Below are 18,915 nucleotides of genomic sequence, written 5' to 3'. Positions count from 1 at the left end.
TAAAAACCCAGGCAGACCTGTGAAGATACTGTTGCAGTAATCAATGCAACTAAAGATAAACGCATGGATGAGTTTCTCTAGATGTTGCTGAGACATTAGTCCTCTAATCCTGGAAATGTTCTTAAATTTTGACTTTTTGTATTTATTTACGTTTTCTTTAACATGTATTTATCTTTTTCCTGGATCTCTAATACAGTGAATGATAACTATTAAAGTATATTGTCTCATTTTTTGTTGAGAAGTCTAAACTCTTCCTACTGTCTTTCTGTAGCTCGGGGTGTCCAAAGTGTGGTCTGGGGGCCATTTGTGGCCCTTGGATGAATTCTTTGTGGCCTCTGATGAAGTTACTGCTAAAAGGAAGATAAATAAATCTTGTGTGTATTTTTCTATAAATCATGTAGCAAATACAACAAACTACTCTGGTGAGATTTAATTAAAATTGGTCTAAATGAATAAAAAAATCACTGCAGGTTGTTGGCAGCATCATTCGTGTTGCCAGATTGGGTGGATTTGCTCCTAACTGGACTTTTTTGAAGGACTTGGGCTGAAAAGCCCTCCACCCCACCCCACCCCAGCTCAGCTCTGGGCTTCTTTCTGCAACTTTTAGCAGGTTTTTAGAAAGTTTTCATAGAAAAATTCTATTGAAATACTTTTTTTTCTCCAAAGAGTCCAAAAATACGCTAGTGGCTCGTATTTTTTGCGACAGTAGGCAGACAGAAAGGAGGGCGAGGAGGGGCGGGGGGCATGTGGCAAAGGTCGCCAGGACCGGGAGCCGAACCCCCCAACGTCCGCGTCGAGGACTAAGGCCTCCAAACGTGGGGCGTGCTAACCCCCTGCGCCACCACAGGTTTTTACTCTGGCAGGAAAAAAAGCCAATAAAAAATGATAAGATCTAAACACATAAACTGAAATCTAAATGCTGAGTTTCTGGTCACAGTTAAAGATTCGATGAACTTGAACAACTTTGCAGAACCAAAACAATCCCAAAAGCTTTAAGTGTTTACAAAATAACAACCATGCATCCATTTTTCTTCCTCTTCAAAATAAAGGACTTGTTTTTGTAGCTTTAGTGCATAACATGTTGAAACCATTAGTGATGGAGTTTGTCACAATCTGAAAGAATGTGAAGATTTATAAAGCCGGGTTTGGCATTTATTGATTTGTTATCATGATAAGAATTTAGATTTATCGTTCTCAATAAATTCCAATTATTAGTATTTGAAACTAAATTGTTGAGATTGATCATTTTACTTTTTTCTACATAACTAGTTTTGAAAATTTGCAGTTAATGACATAAATTACACTTCTTCATGTGACTGGGGTCCTAAAGAAGCGTATTTGTGTTTGTGGGGAAATGATTGCTACTTCATCCAGTCACATACAATCACCTACAAAAGTAATAATACATACTTCTTAATGTTACTTTTATCAAAGTAGTACCACAAAATATCATGATAAAACTTTAAGTCGACGTCGTCCAACCGTAGTCATAGAGCTATAAAAGCTTTAGAAATCCACTGTAACAGAAGTTATAAACCAGATTATCTTTATAGTCTGAACATGATAATCTTGTGGATTGTGTGGAATCAAAGCGGAGCAGGCCGTGCTAACGGGCCGTGCTAACAGCAGGCTAACGGGCCGTGCTAACAGCAGGCTAACGGGCCGTGCTAACAGCAGGCTAACGGGCCGTGCTAACAGGCGGCTAACGGGCCGTGCTAACAGGCGGCTAACCTCCCTCAGGGCGACTGAGCGCCGTCAGTCGGTAAATCGGTAAGTGATCCTGGATGTCATTTAATCAATATGAACAAGCAGCAGCTGTTCCACATCATCATCTCCCCTGGGGGTCATTGTCAAGACAAGGCATAAAAAATTCATGCTAGTGTGTGTGTGTGTGTGTGTGTGTGTGTGTGTGTGTGTGTGTGTGTGTGTGTGTGTGTGTGTGTGTGTGTGTGTGTGTGTGTGTGTGTGTGTGTGTGTCCAACAATTTATCTGAGCCATTTTTCACAGCGCTTTAATGTGACAGGGGGATAAACTGTGGAGCTGGTCTGATGGAGTTTACAGTCAAAGCATCTGCTCCTCTGAGCTGAAATACTGAGAATCTGACTGATTTTATTAAATATGATGGAGTATTAGGGCCATACCAAAATGTTTATTTTTCTATTTTTATTATTTTTTAATTTGTATTTTAAAAAAACATTTATTATGAGAGTAAAGTCAAAATAATACAAGAATAAAATCTGAATATTTCCAGAATAAAGTCAAAATATTCTGATATTAAAATCATAATATTATGAGAATAAGGTCAAGATATTTTGAGAATATTCATAATATGAGAACAAATATATTTTGAAAATAAAATTTTAATAAAATCGTAACACTGACTTCACTCTGTTATTTCAACTTTATTCTCATAACTTTATTTTTATCATTTATTCTCATACAAATTTATTCTTAAATTACTTCGACTTTATTCTTGTCATTTTATTTGGCCTTATTACTCCATCATAATTTTATTCAAGAATCATTAAAAATGGGCCGAGTTAACTTCCTTATACATGAATAATGATGTTTTTACACCAATTTTGTGTTAATTAATATTTATTCAGTAATTTCAGGTTTTAATACATCCTTGAGCTCTAAAATTTTAAAATTTAATATTTTTTTCACTTTTAATTTACTTTTTATTGCCAAAGCACAGAGGTATACTTTAAGTAGCTTTCGTCAAATCTACTTCCGTTTGTTTTTATTGAATCAGCTGAGACGTTGAGCAGATGAGGAAACACTCCCAGGTGTTACGCCGTCTCCTTTCCTTCCCTCTTGGTTCCTCTCCCAACGTGAGACAGTGAAATCTCATCCAGCCACTCTTTTCTGCCCTTACAGCCCGCAGGGAGGGACATGTCATTTCACTCGTCTGCATGTGTGTGTGTGTGTGTGTGTGTGTGTGTGTGTGTGTGTGTGTGTGTGTGTGTGTGTGTGTGTGTGTGTGTGTGTGTGTGTGTGTGTGTGTGTGTGTGTGTGTGTGTGTGAGTGGGTGACAGGGCTCTGATCTCTCAGATAGGGAGATAGCCACCTGATTCAAATGGCTCGCTTGTTCCCGGCAGTCACCTGATCGGCGTGTGAACTGACTCCTCTCTTATTTACAATCAAATGCTGCAGAGCTGACCTGCCCAACCCAACCCAACCCAACCCAACCCGGGACGGCCCGCTTTCTGCGCTTGCCCTATATTTACCATGTGGGTCTCTACTTGCCACACACACACCCAGACATACAGAGGGTTAATCAGAGAAGCACTGATGGAAACTTCCAGCAATGATGTTTTGCAACTAGCAACCTATCTAGTTGTATGTACATATATATATTTTTTTTATTAGAGGTGACTTATCACGCTCCCTTGAACATGTTAGGATGTGTCCTAATAAGTTTATTACTTTTCTTTTTAACAAAATCAGTCTTAGTTGATGAGATTTTAGTCTATTTCAGGACCTCTGTCACTTTAAATCCAAATAAGCTGCTGCTGGCCACGCCCACCAACTCAATGTTTACACTCATACGTGAAAATGGCTGCAAACAGATGCACAATTGTACAACCGTACATCCTTGAAAAGCAGAAGTGGAGCCTACTGCCCAACCAACAAGAATGCAGCAAGTGGTAAACAACAAAACTCTGTCTTTTCCAGCAGCCATTGTACAACACGTACACAGTGGTAAAACCAGCTCAACAAATGTGTTAGAGCTTAGCTGGAGTTGCTAGGTAACAGGCTGAGGTTTGCGGCGGTTGCTAGGTAACGAGGCAGTGCCTGTTGACGTTATATTATAAATGTATACTATAAATGTCTCATTTTCCAGAGACCAACAAACATGAACTTATTGCCAAAAACCGGCTGGGTGATTTTAAAAACAGTAGAAAACTGTACAGCTGTTCAAAGTACAAAAAGGTGCAAAATGTGAAGTTTTATAAGCGTTCATGCTGACAGCCATGACACAAAATAGAAAACTGAAAAAGAACGTTGAAGAAAAATCAAAGTCTGCTTTGTGAGTTTTTCAGTTTGATGACATCACAAGAGGGTTGATCTGAAACACCATGGCAGACGAGCAACTTCTCACTGAGAAATTGCTCGTCTGACCTTTTAGTTGAGAAAAACTTACAATTATTTTGGACATCTCAAACTTCCAAGAAGATTTACTTAAAAACAAGTGAAACACTGTCTAATCTAATCTAATCTAATCTAATCTAATCTAATCTAATCTAATCTAATCCAACTGATGAGTTAGATTGACTATGAAAAGACGCTGCTCTGAAGGGTTAGATATAAAATCTCACAGAAGTGAATTTAGTTTATGAAGCGTAAAAAAACCTAAGAAGAAAATAAGTTTATCAATTAAACTTTATTTTAAAAAGTGAGAATTTTTGAGGCAAAAAGTCTAAAATCTGAGATGAAAGTCAGAATTCAAAAATGTGATTCTGAATTCTGATAAAAAAAGCACATTCCCCCCCAGCAGTCCTGATCCTGTTCTGTACAAACGTCCTTTTGAAATGAGTGAAAAATGAGCCTCAGAGTGAGAAAGAAGCAGCTCCAGTGTGGAGCATCTGTCCGTCTGTCCGTCCCTCTGTGACTGTCCTGTCTGATTATCTGTCCCCGCTGGCCCTGCGGGGACACACACACTGAAAGAGGCCACTCTTCCATTCAACAACAGCTTCTGTCTCACACACACACACACACACACACACACACACACACACACAGAGACCTCAAAGTCACCAGCTCCAGAACGGCCCGATAGTGACTGATGCAATCAATCGAAATCTGCGCTGCAGTCAACAAGAACGACTCTTTTCCTTTTTCTTTAGGTGACACAGAAAAGAGATTTAAAGAGGGCAGAGTCGACGTGAAAACGGCAGGTTTTTATGAGCCGTAAACGCTCGACACACACGCAGCCGTATGAGGTTCATGTGTTAACGCTCCATTAAGACATTTTTACCGTTTGACACATAGCAGCCGCATCTAAACGTGTCAGTCATGAATCATGAAGTCTATTAGAATGTAAAACACAGTATCATCTGCAAAACATGGCACCTGGAAGAACTGAGCTGATTTTATGATGCATTATGAACTCATTTATTACAGCTTCTATTAAAAAAACCCAAAAAAATTAATTTATTCTAAGTGGTGGAGACTTTATGTTTACGTGTTTATCCCCATTAGCATCACTAGCAGCAGCTATTCTTCCTGAGGTCAGATTACGTTTACAAACATGTCATATTACAGCTGAAGTTTTAAAGTTACACGTTTGATACCTTTTACAGAAAGATGTTATATTCCCGTTACATAAAATTTAAAAATATGATACTTTATCAGCTACACCTTAAGTAAACTAGCAGCATTTTGGGTTATCAGTTTGTGAGCCTCCATCATTTTGTAATATCTGAAATTTATTCCAATTACAATTCCAGTCATGGGTAGAATATTTCAACAATAAGAATGTTTTCCTTGTAGCTGTTCGTGAGGAAAAGAGAAAACAGGAGCACAGGGAAGATCAGTAACATCATTTCTGTGTGTGTGTGTGTGTGTGTGTGCGTGTGTGTGTGTGTGTGTGTGTGTGTGTGTGTGTGTGTGTGTAGCTGTCATCTTCATGTCATGTCTGAACTCCTGACATGCTGTAATGCATTAGGGTTAGGGCCTAAGCACACACTCAGACAGCAGGATTTATGTGTTTAAGTAACGCAGACTTCACTCTGCAGCGCTGAATTATGTTGATTAGCACAAAAAGAAATTTACAACATGAATCTTTTATGATCAAATTAGGTTTGAATGTGTAAAACATAAACCGAAGGTTTAGCTGAAAATCAGGTTTTACTGCTGTACCTTTTCATCCTATAGGTGTATTTTCACTGTCAAACAATAAAGTGTTTGATTTTAGGCCAAATTCAATAAATCTTTAACAATAACATGTTTAAAACCAAAACAATGTTTGAATATATAAAAATAAAAGGTTGCCATTGGCGACTGAGTGGATATAACTAGATCTGTCGTAAAAACATCCAGACATGACTGTCCTCATTAGTCGTCATGCTGATTATAAGGCTTTTATTTTGAAATGTGAGTCATCGGTACCTAAAACATTTTATCCAATAAAATTGCCATTTAAGTTTCCATATCTTTTATTTAACTGGTTGTTGATTGATATTTGTTTGAATTTAACCAACTAAAACCTAAATTAGTCAATTAAATCTGCTTATTTACCTAAATTAGTTAAATTCTTAGATTTTTTTGCTCCTCTGTGTTGCTCAGTCACATGAAAAAGAGAGCAAAGTTATTATTTTGTAATAAGGGCAGAAGACGTTACTGCTATGAGTCAGAAATCTTATTAATGCTCATAACTGCTCATAGTGACTCTGATGTCAGTCACACGTTTAGTGACAGTTCTGACATTTTCCTTTATAATTAATCCAGTTCTGGGAAGAACGACAGGAAATAGTGGTTCACTAAACCAGGACATTTAATTTAATTAGCTCCACTAACACAAACAGTGTTTTTGTATGTTTGTGTATTCACAAACTTATGTTGTATGTAACCTTTTTTGTTTATCTCTTTGATAAAAACCTACAAGCTTAAAAAAAAACCTCAGGAGTCACAGTTTATTTTTGGTTTTTGGTTAAAATGCTAAATAATCTGATTTTTTTTTTCATTTTAACTGCTCAGCAACAAATGATATTCTAATGAAACAGTACTGTATGTAAAATTGACTTTTTAGCTTTACATCATGTTATAACGTGATTCCCTCATCACGAGTGTTGCTTTGATTCTTTCATGCATGTTTGAGAAAGCCTTTCATCTCCATGGCACCCATTCAGCTGTACCAAACGAAAGGTTTGGTACAGCTGAAACCATTCAGGTGGACCTAGCTCCGCCTTCAAGATGCTGAAGTTTCTCCCACTCAGCTCCTTCAGACTAGCCAGCAGCGATTAGCAAAGACCTGGTGGAGCTGCTGAGCTCATTACAGGAGCTGCTGCTCAGTGAAAAGCCTTCAGCGTTGTTAAAGGGTTAATAGAGGAGCCATGTTGGGATGATTCCTGAAGGCGGAGTTTCAGATTTTAAAGAGACAGAGGCTCAAAATCAAGGCTTTGAATCAGGAAGTAAAATTTCTTTTAAGTCATAATTTATATATATATAATTTTTCTAACAACTGAGGGTATAAAAATGCTGTAACATGGCACCAGGTGCCTGGAAAACATTTAATACTGTGATTAGAAAGCGAGTTGTAGTATTATATTTTCAGTTTTATCTCGTTATTTTATTGTATATTCAGTTTTATAATCTGTCGATGGGCTGCAGGTGCAAATTAGCTTTTGCTACAATCTGGTTCAGATTACAGAATAAATGATGACATTAATTATTCAGCTGAACAATTAAATAGCTTTCTAAATAAAGCTTATTGCAACATCAGTAGTAGTAGTAGTAATAATAATAATAATAATAATAATAATAATAATAATAATAATAATAATAATAATAATAATAATAATAATAATATTGTCCATCTAAGATATAAATGTATCATTGAAAATCTCATACAAAAGAAAAATAAAACTCTCATCTCCATCAGCTCCGTTTGCTGGAGTCCCATTTAAACCATTTCTAAACTGCATCTAGGCGGCCGCAAAAAACAACTCCAAGGACCTCAAATGGCCCTCAAACCGCACGTTGGACTCCCCTCTCATAGCGCCACACCTTCTCATCCCTTTTGGAGCCACTTTTTTCCCAGCCTGCCTGCATGCATCTCTGACTGTGTCATATTCCAAAATAGGCCAGGCAGCGCCGGCCGGCCCTCCTCCCCCGTTTTAATGTGCGAATGGAGTTGTTGGTCAACAGTTGGGTCGGGGGCCAGGCAGGGGGAGGGGGGCCGCGAACAATGGACTGCGCTGTTTTACGCCGGAGTCGGTGGAGGGAGAGAGTCAGGCTGATGACAGAGTGAAAGAGGTTAGTGTCTGTGCTGGGAAATGAGACCAGAGAGCGGAGGGGGGGTTCCTGTGTCTGCTGGCTTGTTAATGATGATTCAGTCCCATCAGCTCAACAGCCTTCCATATCAAAGAGTCCCTGATCGCAGGAGAAGCAGCTCCAGCTCAGCCAGTCAAACTGCTTACATGTTAAATTATGTCAGCTGGGTTTTCAACACCTGCTGACAGAATCCATGATGGAAAAACTTTTATTTTTGGCAGCTAGAGAATGAAAATCACCTCACATTACATTGTTTTAATAAGTGACTATAGTTTTATTTCACCATTTGGTGGTTCTGACAAACATCCCCTTAAAAAAAACAACAACAATATCTTACCAAGTATTTATGTTCTAGTTTATCTAAATACGCCTGAGATAACTTACAAGAAGCTCGTTTAAAGTCAGTGATGTCCAAACTTTTTGCCCTGTGGGCCAAAACTGGAAAACTTCATCTACTGGCACAAAATGTTTAGAAAAATTAAAAAATAAGTTTCCTGTTACCTTTTTCAGTTTTCCCTGCTCAACAATAAACACAACTTTTTATGAAATCTGAGGATCCAGAACATAAAAAAGGCTCTAAACTGTTAAAGCAAAAACAGACCATTTCCAAATTATTTGGCTCATCAATTATTTTTTTAGGCCAATTTCTTGACTTTGATCAGGAGCCGAACAAAATCATTTCAAGGGCCACAAATGGCCCCCGGGCCACACTTTGGGCACCCCTGTTTTACATCAATAATTCCTTTATATTGATGAAAAAGAGTTTGTTCCACTGGCAGATTATTTGTATTACTAGTACTTTCCTCAATATTAAGGAATCATTGACCTAAAATAAGCTCCTATATCTGCTGAACAGTTAGTCTTGTCTTATTTCAACTGCACTTAGATACTAACACTAGAAATTAGACTAAAAACACTGTACGATTTTGTATTTTTTCTTTGTATCTAAGAAGAAAACTCTAATCCCGCTCATTCAACAAGTCACTGTGCAGAAAGAAAAAAAAATCAAAGCTGCAGCCGGATGAGTCGAGACGCTTCAGCCAACTGGGTGGAAATCTGCAGGCAGCGAGAGTTTATGGGAGGAAACGCTCTGCACTGCAGCTACGGTCGTTTCTCATTCACACCCAGGCTGCCTGGTGGAAGCAAAGCCGGCCCAAAGCAGAAGAAAACTCAGCCAACCTGGACTATCACTCTTAAATCTAAAGTTTGTTTTTATTTGTTCACTTTTACCTCACCAAGATGCTGACTACAAGTCACAATAAAACAACACAGACTGGATTTAAGAGTTTGAAATTCTTCAAGGTTGGCTATTTTTAGGATTTAACAGAAATAAATGTAAAAACTAAGTTGTAATTGTGCAAAGTGTTCTTAGACTGACATGTCAGATTCTGTTCTTTAAAATCATTTCTTACACAGTGAGGCAATAAATACAGGACAAACACTGAAAAATAAAATCTTACCAAGTATTTCTGTTTAGTTCTAGTGAAATATCTGAGAACACTTGAAATAAAACAAAACTAACTTACAAATAACTTTTAGCAACATATAGGAGCTTATTTTAGGTCAATAATTCCTTAATGTTTATATCTTCCATTGGCAAATTATTTCACTTGTGAAAAAATGTGTAATCTAAAAAGACAATGTTAATATTAAGGAATTATTGACCTTAAACAAGCTCCCATAACTTGCTAAAGAAGTTACTTGTGAGTTAGTTTTGTCTTATTTTAAATGTAATAAGATATTTAGACCAAATATCTTTGGTCAGATTTTGTGTCTTTTGCAGTTTATGACTTTAAAGCAGTGAATCATATTGGAAAAATCTGCCTAATTATAAATTCTGTGCAGCCCGCCTTTTAGTTTTTGTTTTCTGAGATGAAATGATGCATCATAGAAACTAAAACTAAAACTGAGTCCCTTTGGAGAATAAAATAACTTTAGATCAGCCGGTGGAGTTTCATTTGAGGCTGCAACTCAAGCTGCACCATCACCTGTTGCATCAAGCAGCCAGCAGAAGCATATTATTATTATTATTATTATTATTATTATTATTATTATTATTATTATTATTATTATTATTATTATTATGGACCAGTACAGTGTGAACCTGCAGGGTTGGAGCTGCATTGTCCTCCTCCCTCTGCAGCCAGCAGGGCTCAGCATCCAGCACAGCCAGCCAAGCGTTTGACGTTATTAAATAATAAAGAGATGTTGATCTGGTTGCATTGTTGTGAAGCAAAAAAGGCCAATTAGCGCGCCGTTATACTATCATTATGGTTGCATTAACTCGAATTTGTTATAAGACAATGCGCACATTGACACTCGGGTTTTACATCTCTGACAATGGCGGAAATTAATCTGCATGCAGGAATCTGACGGCTGGAAGCGCCGCGATAAATCAATAAAAACGTAAGAGAAGAAGAAGAAAGTTTAATTTGGAACTTGAATTCTGTTCTGATTCGGTTGTAGGTTAAATTACCTGCAAGTGTTCAGGTTTACCAGAGGCGACAGGTTTATTGTCCTGATCAAACCAAACGGGACATTTATTGTTTGTTTTTTCTTTGCCAAAGTTTCACATAACGAGCCAGATATCGAGCTGAATTTCGTGACTCATTTTTTCGTTTTTAAGAGCTCCGTTTTCTGTTATTTTGAAGAATCTGAGAGCAAAATAATAATAAAAAATAACCAAACACGAGTTTTAGTTACAATAAAGCGGGACAAACGAGAGTTGTCGCTTTTGTTCCGCGGCGAACTGCGCATTCCTGCAATGATGGCGCTTTATAAAGCTGTCAGCATCAATGAGCAGAAATGATAAACGGAGCTGGGGTCGCTGGTGACGTGGAGGTGGGTGTGGGGGGGAGGGGCGTGGGGTCCGCGGAGGCCTCGAGCCCTCTGAGGGTCCGGGCCGCGCGAGGCTGATGGCATGATGGTCCGTGTCAGTGTGTGGTCCTTTTCAAAGGAAGAAAGTGCGCGCGCGCGTGTGTGTGAGTGAGAGAGAGTCTGTGTATGGGTTACTGTAGAAGACACACACACACCATCTCTCTCTCTCTCTCTCTCTCACACACACACCACCCGCTTCCCTTCCCTGCACCTGCGCTAGAGCAGCAGGCTACTGGCTGCCATTCAGTCCCTCTCTGCTCCAAACACACACACACACACACACACACACACACACACACACACACACACACACACACACACACACACACACACACACACACAGCTGAAACTCTCAGCTCTGACTGTTTTGCTATCCATCCATTCTGCTCTGCTCCGATCTGAACAGAAACCTCTGGATCATGAAAAGTAATTCGGTTCGCGTCACTTTGGGGGCGAATTTCTCTTCCACCGACGGAACCGCTTCAACCTGGACCGAGTCTGAACTCTCTGATCCAAACCAGTTTTAAAAGGTTCTTCTAGTGTTTACAACTGAAACCAAGGTTGGTGTGAAACAGAGTAAGAAACGGAGGGAGAGTTTAATGTGGAGGTGACGTCATACTCCCCCCCCCCCAATCATCATCATCTGCCGAGCCGTGGTGAAAAAGGAAAGTGGCTCTCGTGGGATTAGGAGCCGCAAAGGTCGTATTGTCTGCGCGTGCACGCGCGCGCGTGAAGCCGGGTCATTTGACCTAATTTAAAAAAAAAAAAAAAATCATCTAATCCCAACAACAAACACAGACAATAACGGATTTGATGGAATAAAGCCAGTGGCCCATAAACAAACCAACCGTGTTCTGATTCAAAGAGTTTTGACTTTTTTTTTCAGACATTTATGCAGGATTAGAAATTTTGGTCTGAACTAAATATTCAAATTTAAGTGATTTTTTTTTTTTGTTTTTTTGCTTCTTTTCACGCGCAGAAATTATAACAACAGTTTTAAAAAAATGTTTTTGGACGCGTTTGTTATTAATCGTGTCGGTGTTTCGCAGCCAGCAGAAAACATCTGGAAGGTGGTTGGTTTTTAATCTGGGAGGTAAAATAAGGGGGAAAGTGGCGCGCGCTCACCACCTGTTGCAAACCAAATAGCCTCGAGCTGCGGCCGCCAGACTGCACGCGAGAAACAGATGGATGGATGGATGGATGGATGGATGGATGGATGGATGGATGGATGGATGGATGGATGGATGGATGGATGGATGGATGGATGGATGGATGGATGGATGGGAAACTAAATGTTTCTGCTTTAACTTTGGTTTTATCTCCACTCTGACGGTCAGTTTGACCGTTTGATCAGATTTTATGACATTTTTCTGTGAAACATTTTGGACCCTTGATTCCGTCCATCACCTGTGTTTGCGCAGGTCGGGCAGCACCTTTATTTAATGTTTGAACTAGGACGCCTTGTGGACTCAACCTTTTTTTCACAAAACAAATGTGGGGTAATGTTTACTATTACATTTTTGCGTCTTGTACATTTATCATTTTTCTTTTTTTTTTTATTAAAATATGCTCAATTTGAAAGGAAAACAAAGTGCGTAAACTGTGAATTATTGCTGGACAGGAACAAATGAAATCGTTTTCTTCAATTAGCATGAATGAAATATTGAGTTTCTCCGCTTTTTAAAGCTCGCTGAGTTTTCTCTTTAGGTGTCACCAACACTTTGTATCAGCTTTGAAAAATACATCAAGCGCTCCATGTGTTCAAAAAGCCTTTTTCCATCACATCAAAGCTACAGAGCTGATATAGGGAGAGAAATTATTAATTTTACGGGGCCTCGGGGCCTGCAGGGGCCCAGCGTTCATGGGAATAAAATGTAACAAAAAGGAAAAAAACATGAGGGAGTTTAACGCGTCCACTGCGACCTTTTAGAAACAAATTGTTTATCAGCGGCCTTCTCGGCTATTACAAGCAATTCAGCTGTTCGGATCAATAATTAATGGGCCAAGCAACGATCCCCTGACCTCTTCAAAGTCCGCCTGAGCGACTGGGAAGGAGATGGATAAATACCGAGTGGCCTCTTCAAATATTCATCTGCCGCTCCCCCGGGGACCGAGCCTGCAAAGACACAACGGCCTTAATCTACCTCTCTCTCTCACACACACACACACACACACACCTACACACACACACACACACACGCACACGCACACACACAGGCTGACACACTCCCCCCAGATTTAAAACGGTTAGGAAAATTAAGGCCGAGCTGTTAGCTCATCATAGGGATTATTATTATTATTATTATTATTATTATTATTGGTTCGGGTCGGGTCGGCTTGATATGAAGATGCATGCAGGATTCCCCCCCCCCTCCCCCCCGTCTTATTTAATAAAAACAGAGGAAATGTTGGTGGGTTACCGGAACAGCAGGAGCAGTTTGATTAAACATGAAATTAAAAACGGACAATCTGCGTGGCGCTATTAGAAAAAGGCGCTTTTCCGCCTTCTTCTCTTTTTTAGCGGACTCCCCTTCAATTTACCGCTAATTTAAACTGTTATCCTGTTAAGACAACCCTGGGATTTACAGCATGGAGAGAGAGGAAACGCTCTGGCCCACACTTTGAACTCATTTGGTTTTGTGAATAGCAGCATAACATCTATTACTGCAGAAATATTAAACATTGAAAACGATGTTGACATAAAAAAAATGCAGATGTTTAACTGATTGGCTTCAGCAACAAAACTCTGAAAAGTCTGTTACAGAAGAAGAGAAATAAAGGTTTATACCTGCGGATGGAAAATCTGATGAGGCCATTAGAAAATACTGGGGATCCTGAAGCAGCTGGTTATTTGTGCTGACATCCTGCTAAAAAAGAGCGCAAATATTATCTGCTTCTAAAGTTAAAAAAAATAAAATAAAATCCTCAATTTGCTTTAAAATGAAATCATAAACAGACAGATGACAACACGTGATGAGTGAGAAAGAAAAATCAAAACTCAAACAATTTCAAGTATCCAAATTTCAAAAAATTTATTCATTTTTCAAACTGCATATTGAAAAAAAATATATATACTCAGCTGAAATTGTAACTGTTATAAGGATGGTATTAGTTCCGGTAATATGTACATGGAGTGGTTGGCTTCTGCGAACAGGCCACAATTCTTTTAAAAAATACAACTACGGGAATGGATTTGGAAATAAAAACTTAAAATGTCACAGTAAATATACAGAAACTGTACAAATCAATTAGAAAATAAAGAGCACAAGCGTCATATCTCTAACAGATGAGAAGTGGGAGACGGAAATATAAATTAACAACCTATGACAGGAAAAAAAAGTGTCATATTTTGTAAAAGAAAATTTAAATTTTTTTTAGTAATATTGACTTTTAAAGAAAAAAAATAACAGTATTACCTGCTTATGTCCCTTTTCTTTCCAATGTTTGCAGTAATTAAGGAGCATATAATCCCAGTTCTGCCATTTTCACCTTTTAATATTTTCTGCAGAACTGGCGTTGCTTTATATAAAAATTGCAACCTCTTGCAGTTTAACAATTTCATCTGATTGTAATGTTTCTTTGATAAATACTGTACAAAAGGTGATTGCAATAATAAAACATTTGATTGCGACTCCCACTTTCTAGATTTCCAAGCTCCACCGGCGGTGAAGCGGGTCTCCTACGGTTCCTCTAGAGCTTCCTTATTAAATGAAAGAGAGAGAGAAAAAAGAGCGGTTTCCTTTTTCTTGGAGACTTCTATACAACTTTTCCCACCCCGAAATTTGTCTGTACAAAAATAGTCCAACGTTAAGTAGTCCAGAGTTTCTCTTATAAAAGTTCGGGTTGTTTTTCTTTTTCTTTTTCTTCTTCTTCTCTTAATGGGCTCCGAGTCTCTTACATGTGTGTTAATGGCAGCGTGCCGTTGATCGTCGTCCCGGGCACGGTGCTCTGGTAGTGCCCGGACATGTGTAACCTGCTCTGGGCGCTCTGGTCGCTCACCTCGGCCCCCGGCAGGTACATGCTGATCATGTCCCTCAGGTCGCCGCTCTGGCAGCCCGGGGCGGCCCGGTGGGACGACGAGGTGACGACGGGCGGGCTGGAGCTGCTGGACTCGGACTTGACCACCGAGGAAGGCCCCATGGAGCCCAGCGCGGTCATCCCCGGCGTGCTCTGCTGGGAGTAGGACATGGAGTAGGTCGGGGAGCCGTTCATGTAGCTCTGGGAGCTCGTCATGGAGTTGTACTGCAGGGCGCTCATGTCGTAGCGGTGCATGGACTGCATCTGGCCCGGGTTGTGCGCGTTCAGCCCCGGGTGCTGGTAGCTCAGCTGGTCCTGCATCATCCCGTAGCCGCCGTTGGTCCAGCCGTTCATGTGCGCCGCATAGCTGTCCATCCGCTGGTTCACCCCACCGCCCAGTCCGGCCCCCACTCCCACGCCGACCCCAGTCCCCATCCCGTTTCCTCCAGGGGCCAGCAGCCCGCCGGGCAGGGTGTACTTGTCCTTCTTCATGAGGGTCTTGGTTTTCCGCCGGGGCCGGTATTTGTAATCCGGGTGCTCCTTCATGTGCAGGGCCCTCAGCCGCTTGGCTTCGTCGATGAACGGTCTCTTCTCGCTTTCCGACAGAAGTTTCCACTCGGCGCCCAGCCGCTTGCTGATTTCAGAGTTGTGCATTTTGGGGTTTTCTTGCGCCATCTTCCTCCTCTGGCCCCGGGACCACACCATGAACGCGTTCATGGGTCTCTTGACCCGCTCCGGGCTGTTTTTCTGGTTCGGGCCGTTCCCCGGGGTGTTGGGGTTGCCCGTGCCCCCCGTGTTGGTCTGGGGAGCTGGGGGCTTCAGTTCAGTCTCCATCATGTTATACATGAGGAACAGCTTTCAGTTGGGAGCTTCCGAGCCGAAAAGAGGAAGGAGACAAACTCCAGCAGCCGGAGGCAGACGGAGGCAGGAGAGGGAAAAAGTTACCTGTCGATCTTCTCCGCAACTTTTCTCTGGACAAAAACAAGCATCAAGTCGCGTCTCCACACTCTCTCCCTTCTCTCTCCCTGTTCCCACCAGAGAGTGTGTGTCACAGAGTCAGCGTGTGAGTGTGTGTGACAAGAGAGGCTTTTCCCAAAAAGGTCCCCGCGACGTTGTGTCCACAAAAACTTCTCCCGCTCGGTGGAAAAAGCATCAACAAACGGCACTTTTTCGCCGCTCTGTCCGCCTGAGCCTTGACAACTCCAGATAGTTTTTGGACAAGTTAATAGACAACCATTCATGTGACTGGGCTGTCAGAGAATAAATGGCTTCGACCTGGCCAATCAGAGCGCGCGTTCTCCACGACGCGCCAATGAGAGCCTTAATTAGCATAATGGGCGGGGCCTAAATGCCCCGAAGCGGCAGAGGAAGCGCTCTCACTCTCAACATCCAATATAAAGTACATGTTTACTATTTTCCACACTTCTGAAAATACTTTTTATCCGAAGTAATGTATGACTTTTCTATATATACAAAATAAAACAAAACTAATTAAATAATGTCTTAAACTTCCCATTTACTTGGAGTTTAGAAGATATTCAAAGATTGAAAAATATGCTCTGATAGTGGATCAGATTGTAAAGATTAAACCAAAAGTTATAATTCAATTAATTTGTCAGGATGGATTTGTTTTAGTGGCTCGTGTCACTCCTGTTGTTTCATTTTTTAAAGGTTTTAATTCCCTCATTTCCAGGTTTGATAAAACAACAAAAACACTTAAATAAACTTTGTTAGTTACTCAAAGCGCTGAATGGAAGAAGCCATGGCTGGTTTTGGCGTTGAAAAGAGGAAAGGTAATCCAAGACGTCCCCCTCCCCTCTTCTTCTTCTTCTTCTTCTTCTTCTTTTGTTTAGCCAAGTTGAATGCCAACACACAGAAGGCAGACGGGCTCATCTCATTTTGTTTGGGATGTTGTCGCTACATCTGTCCGGACAAAGACCCAACTCCACTTCCACTTCCTCTGGTGCTGCTGCTGGCAGTGTGCAGGGAGGAGAAATAAAATATGAGGAATAATTCAAAATAAAACGGATTTCCCCCCCAAATCTAATTCCAACAAACATGTCGGTGAGATTGGAGTAAATAAATAAATATATGTATGTATATATATAAATCCAACCGCTGGTTCTGTTGTAATCAGAGCAGTGAGTGGATTCAGAGTAAAAGTTTTCAGAAGCTGGATGTTTCATCCCGCAGAAACACGCCGTGCTGCGTGACACAAGCGCCGCCTAGTGGACGAAACTGAAACTGCAAACGCTGCTGCTCCTCAGATCAGTTCAGCACAAATAAAATACCTAAAAGATGTTCATCCAGAAGCGAAACTTTTGTTATTCTGCCAGCAGCAGCAAACCGAAGCTAAATCAATCCCACCTGACATGATTTCATGTAAACACGAGCATCCAGATTAAATCAAACCAGCAGAGATCAAGACATATTATTTTTGTTTTAGTCATTTGATAATAAATGGAGGACAGACCCCCCTCCCTGCTCTCATTATGCCGGCCTCGGCCACCTTACATAAGATTCATCTTGTGCTTAATAGGCAGCGAGGGGCGACACATGCACCTCGGTCCATTATGATGCAAGGTTGAAATGGGCCGCTCGGCTGCTATCTGCATCTGAGTGTGTTCCCCGCTACCTCTAATCTGCTTATGATAATAAAGGAACAGCGGGGCCCTGCTGCTGTCTGAAAGCAAGGCCCCCAGCCAACCGCGGGAATGGCCCCTGCATCCACAATCATCCCGAATTAAAGCCGCTGCTTGACAAAAACTAGCGGGGCGGCTCCCTGCGACCCCCCGCCACACCATCCAGCACGGATCCTGCAAAAATATACAACAAGCGGCGCGACAGCAAAAACACGGTTTTATGGAGGCACAAGAGCAGGTGAGAGGAAAAACAGGCTGGATTTGAAATCTAATTCAAGTTGCGAAGGTTAAGTTTTTAACTTGTTGCGCCAAAAATTGCGCAAGTTTACCCCGACCAAATATTAATAACCACATGGCAAAAATACAGAGAAACATTAATAATAGCAAAATGAAACAATATTGGATTTGTGCGTGACGAAAGAGTCAAAGAAGTTGCAGATAAAATGATAATAATGTTGTATATGCAGCCGCTAGGGGCCGTGCAGAACAAAACATGAAGCATATGTTTTGTTGCATGAATATCCGACTCGATGTGTGATCAGAGAAAATTCACATAAAAACGCTGCGTTTGATATTTATTACATTTTATGTTCAGACTTAACACAATGTGCGCTAAAATGAATATTAATTACATTTTATATGGGGAAAAATATTTATTTACAATCATTAAAAAAATATATTTAAGCGAAATCCAATCAAATGCAAAAAAGCTGCACAAATGAGTCCAGTTTGGTGAAAACGTGAATTATTTAATATTAATCGCTTTAATAATAATCCGTCGTTAAATTGCCAAATATAAAATATTCCCCATAATGTTTGTTATTTTTCTAAACTGTCAAAAGCGAAAAACATCTGAGAGTCAAGTTCATAAAGCCATGCGGTGTCATTCCACAACACTGCATGCTTAACACACACACACACACACACACACACACGCCCTCACACGCACACACACCAGCTGGAACACACACTTACATGCACACGGACACGCAGAGCCACACGCTCCGGGCTTCTCCTCTCCATCGCAGTTCAACTTGCTGCCACTTCGGGACTTGTCTTCCTCTCCTCTTGATTGGCGCAAATTAAGCAACTCGCCGTTTCGCTCAACTTCCCCGGAAATCTTCAGCCGTCGCCGCGGCCCAAATGAGTCCGGCGGCAGCTGCTCCAGGTCCGGCCGCGTCCCGTCCCGCATGCCGCCTCCCCTCCGTAGCCCCCGGGAGTCCGCGCGGTTCCGATCCGACCGCCGGGCTGCCTTCGCCGGGCGAGCGGAGCCGCGCAGCCTCGCTCTCTGTCTGGAGCTCCGCTTGTCTTCTCTCCGCGAGTCCCTGCAACAAGAAAAGCCGTTTATGGCGACACAATGTGAAAAGGGGGCCGATTTAAA

The 18,915-nt window shown here is 41.0% G+C and overlaps 1 protein-coding gene across 6 annotated transcripts in view; it reads right to left on the bottom strand.

Moving 5' to 3' along the window:
* Positions 1-13,898: 13,898 nt before the first annotated feature.
* sox2 (SRY-box 2) overlaps positions 13,899-18,915 on the bottom strand; it is a 127,076-nt gene continuing 122,059 nt past the window's right edge. For 5 of the 6 annotated variants that reach the window (XM_023339751.1, XM_023339750.1, XM_023339746.1 and 2 more), the window contains 2 exons: positions 18,510-18,859; positions 13,899-16,864 (listed from right to left, as the gene is read on the bottom strand). In XM_023339751.1, coding sequence (XP_023195519.1) covers positions 14,770-15,738 — 969 coding nt within the window. In that variant the 5' untranslated portion in view covers positions 15,739-16,864; positions 18,510-18,859 and the 3' untranslated portion in view covers positions 13,899-14,769. The remainder of the gene's footprint in view (positions 16,865-18,509; positions 18,860-18,915) is intronic. The other variant, XM_023339747.1, reaches the window with a different exon arrangement.

The sequence above is a fragment of the Xiphophorus maculatus genome, chromosome 9, assembly GCF_002775205.1.
Source record: "Xiphophorus maculatus strain JP 163 A chromosome 9, X_maculatus-5.0-male, whole genome shotgun sequence".
Classification (NCBI taxonomy): Eukaryota; Metazoa; Chordata; class Actinopteri; order Cyprinodontiformes; family Poeciliidae; genus Xiphophorus; species Xiphophorus maculatus.
Note: the sequence above shows the minus strand (reverse complement) of the source record. Positions and strands in the feature narration are given on the sequence as shown.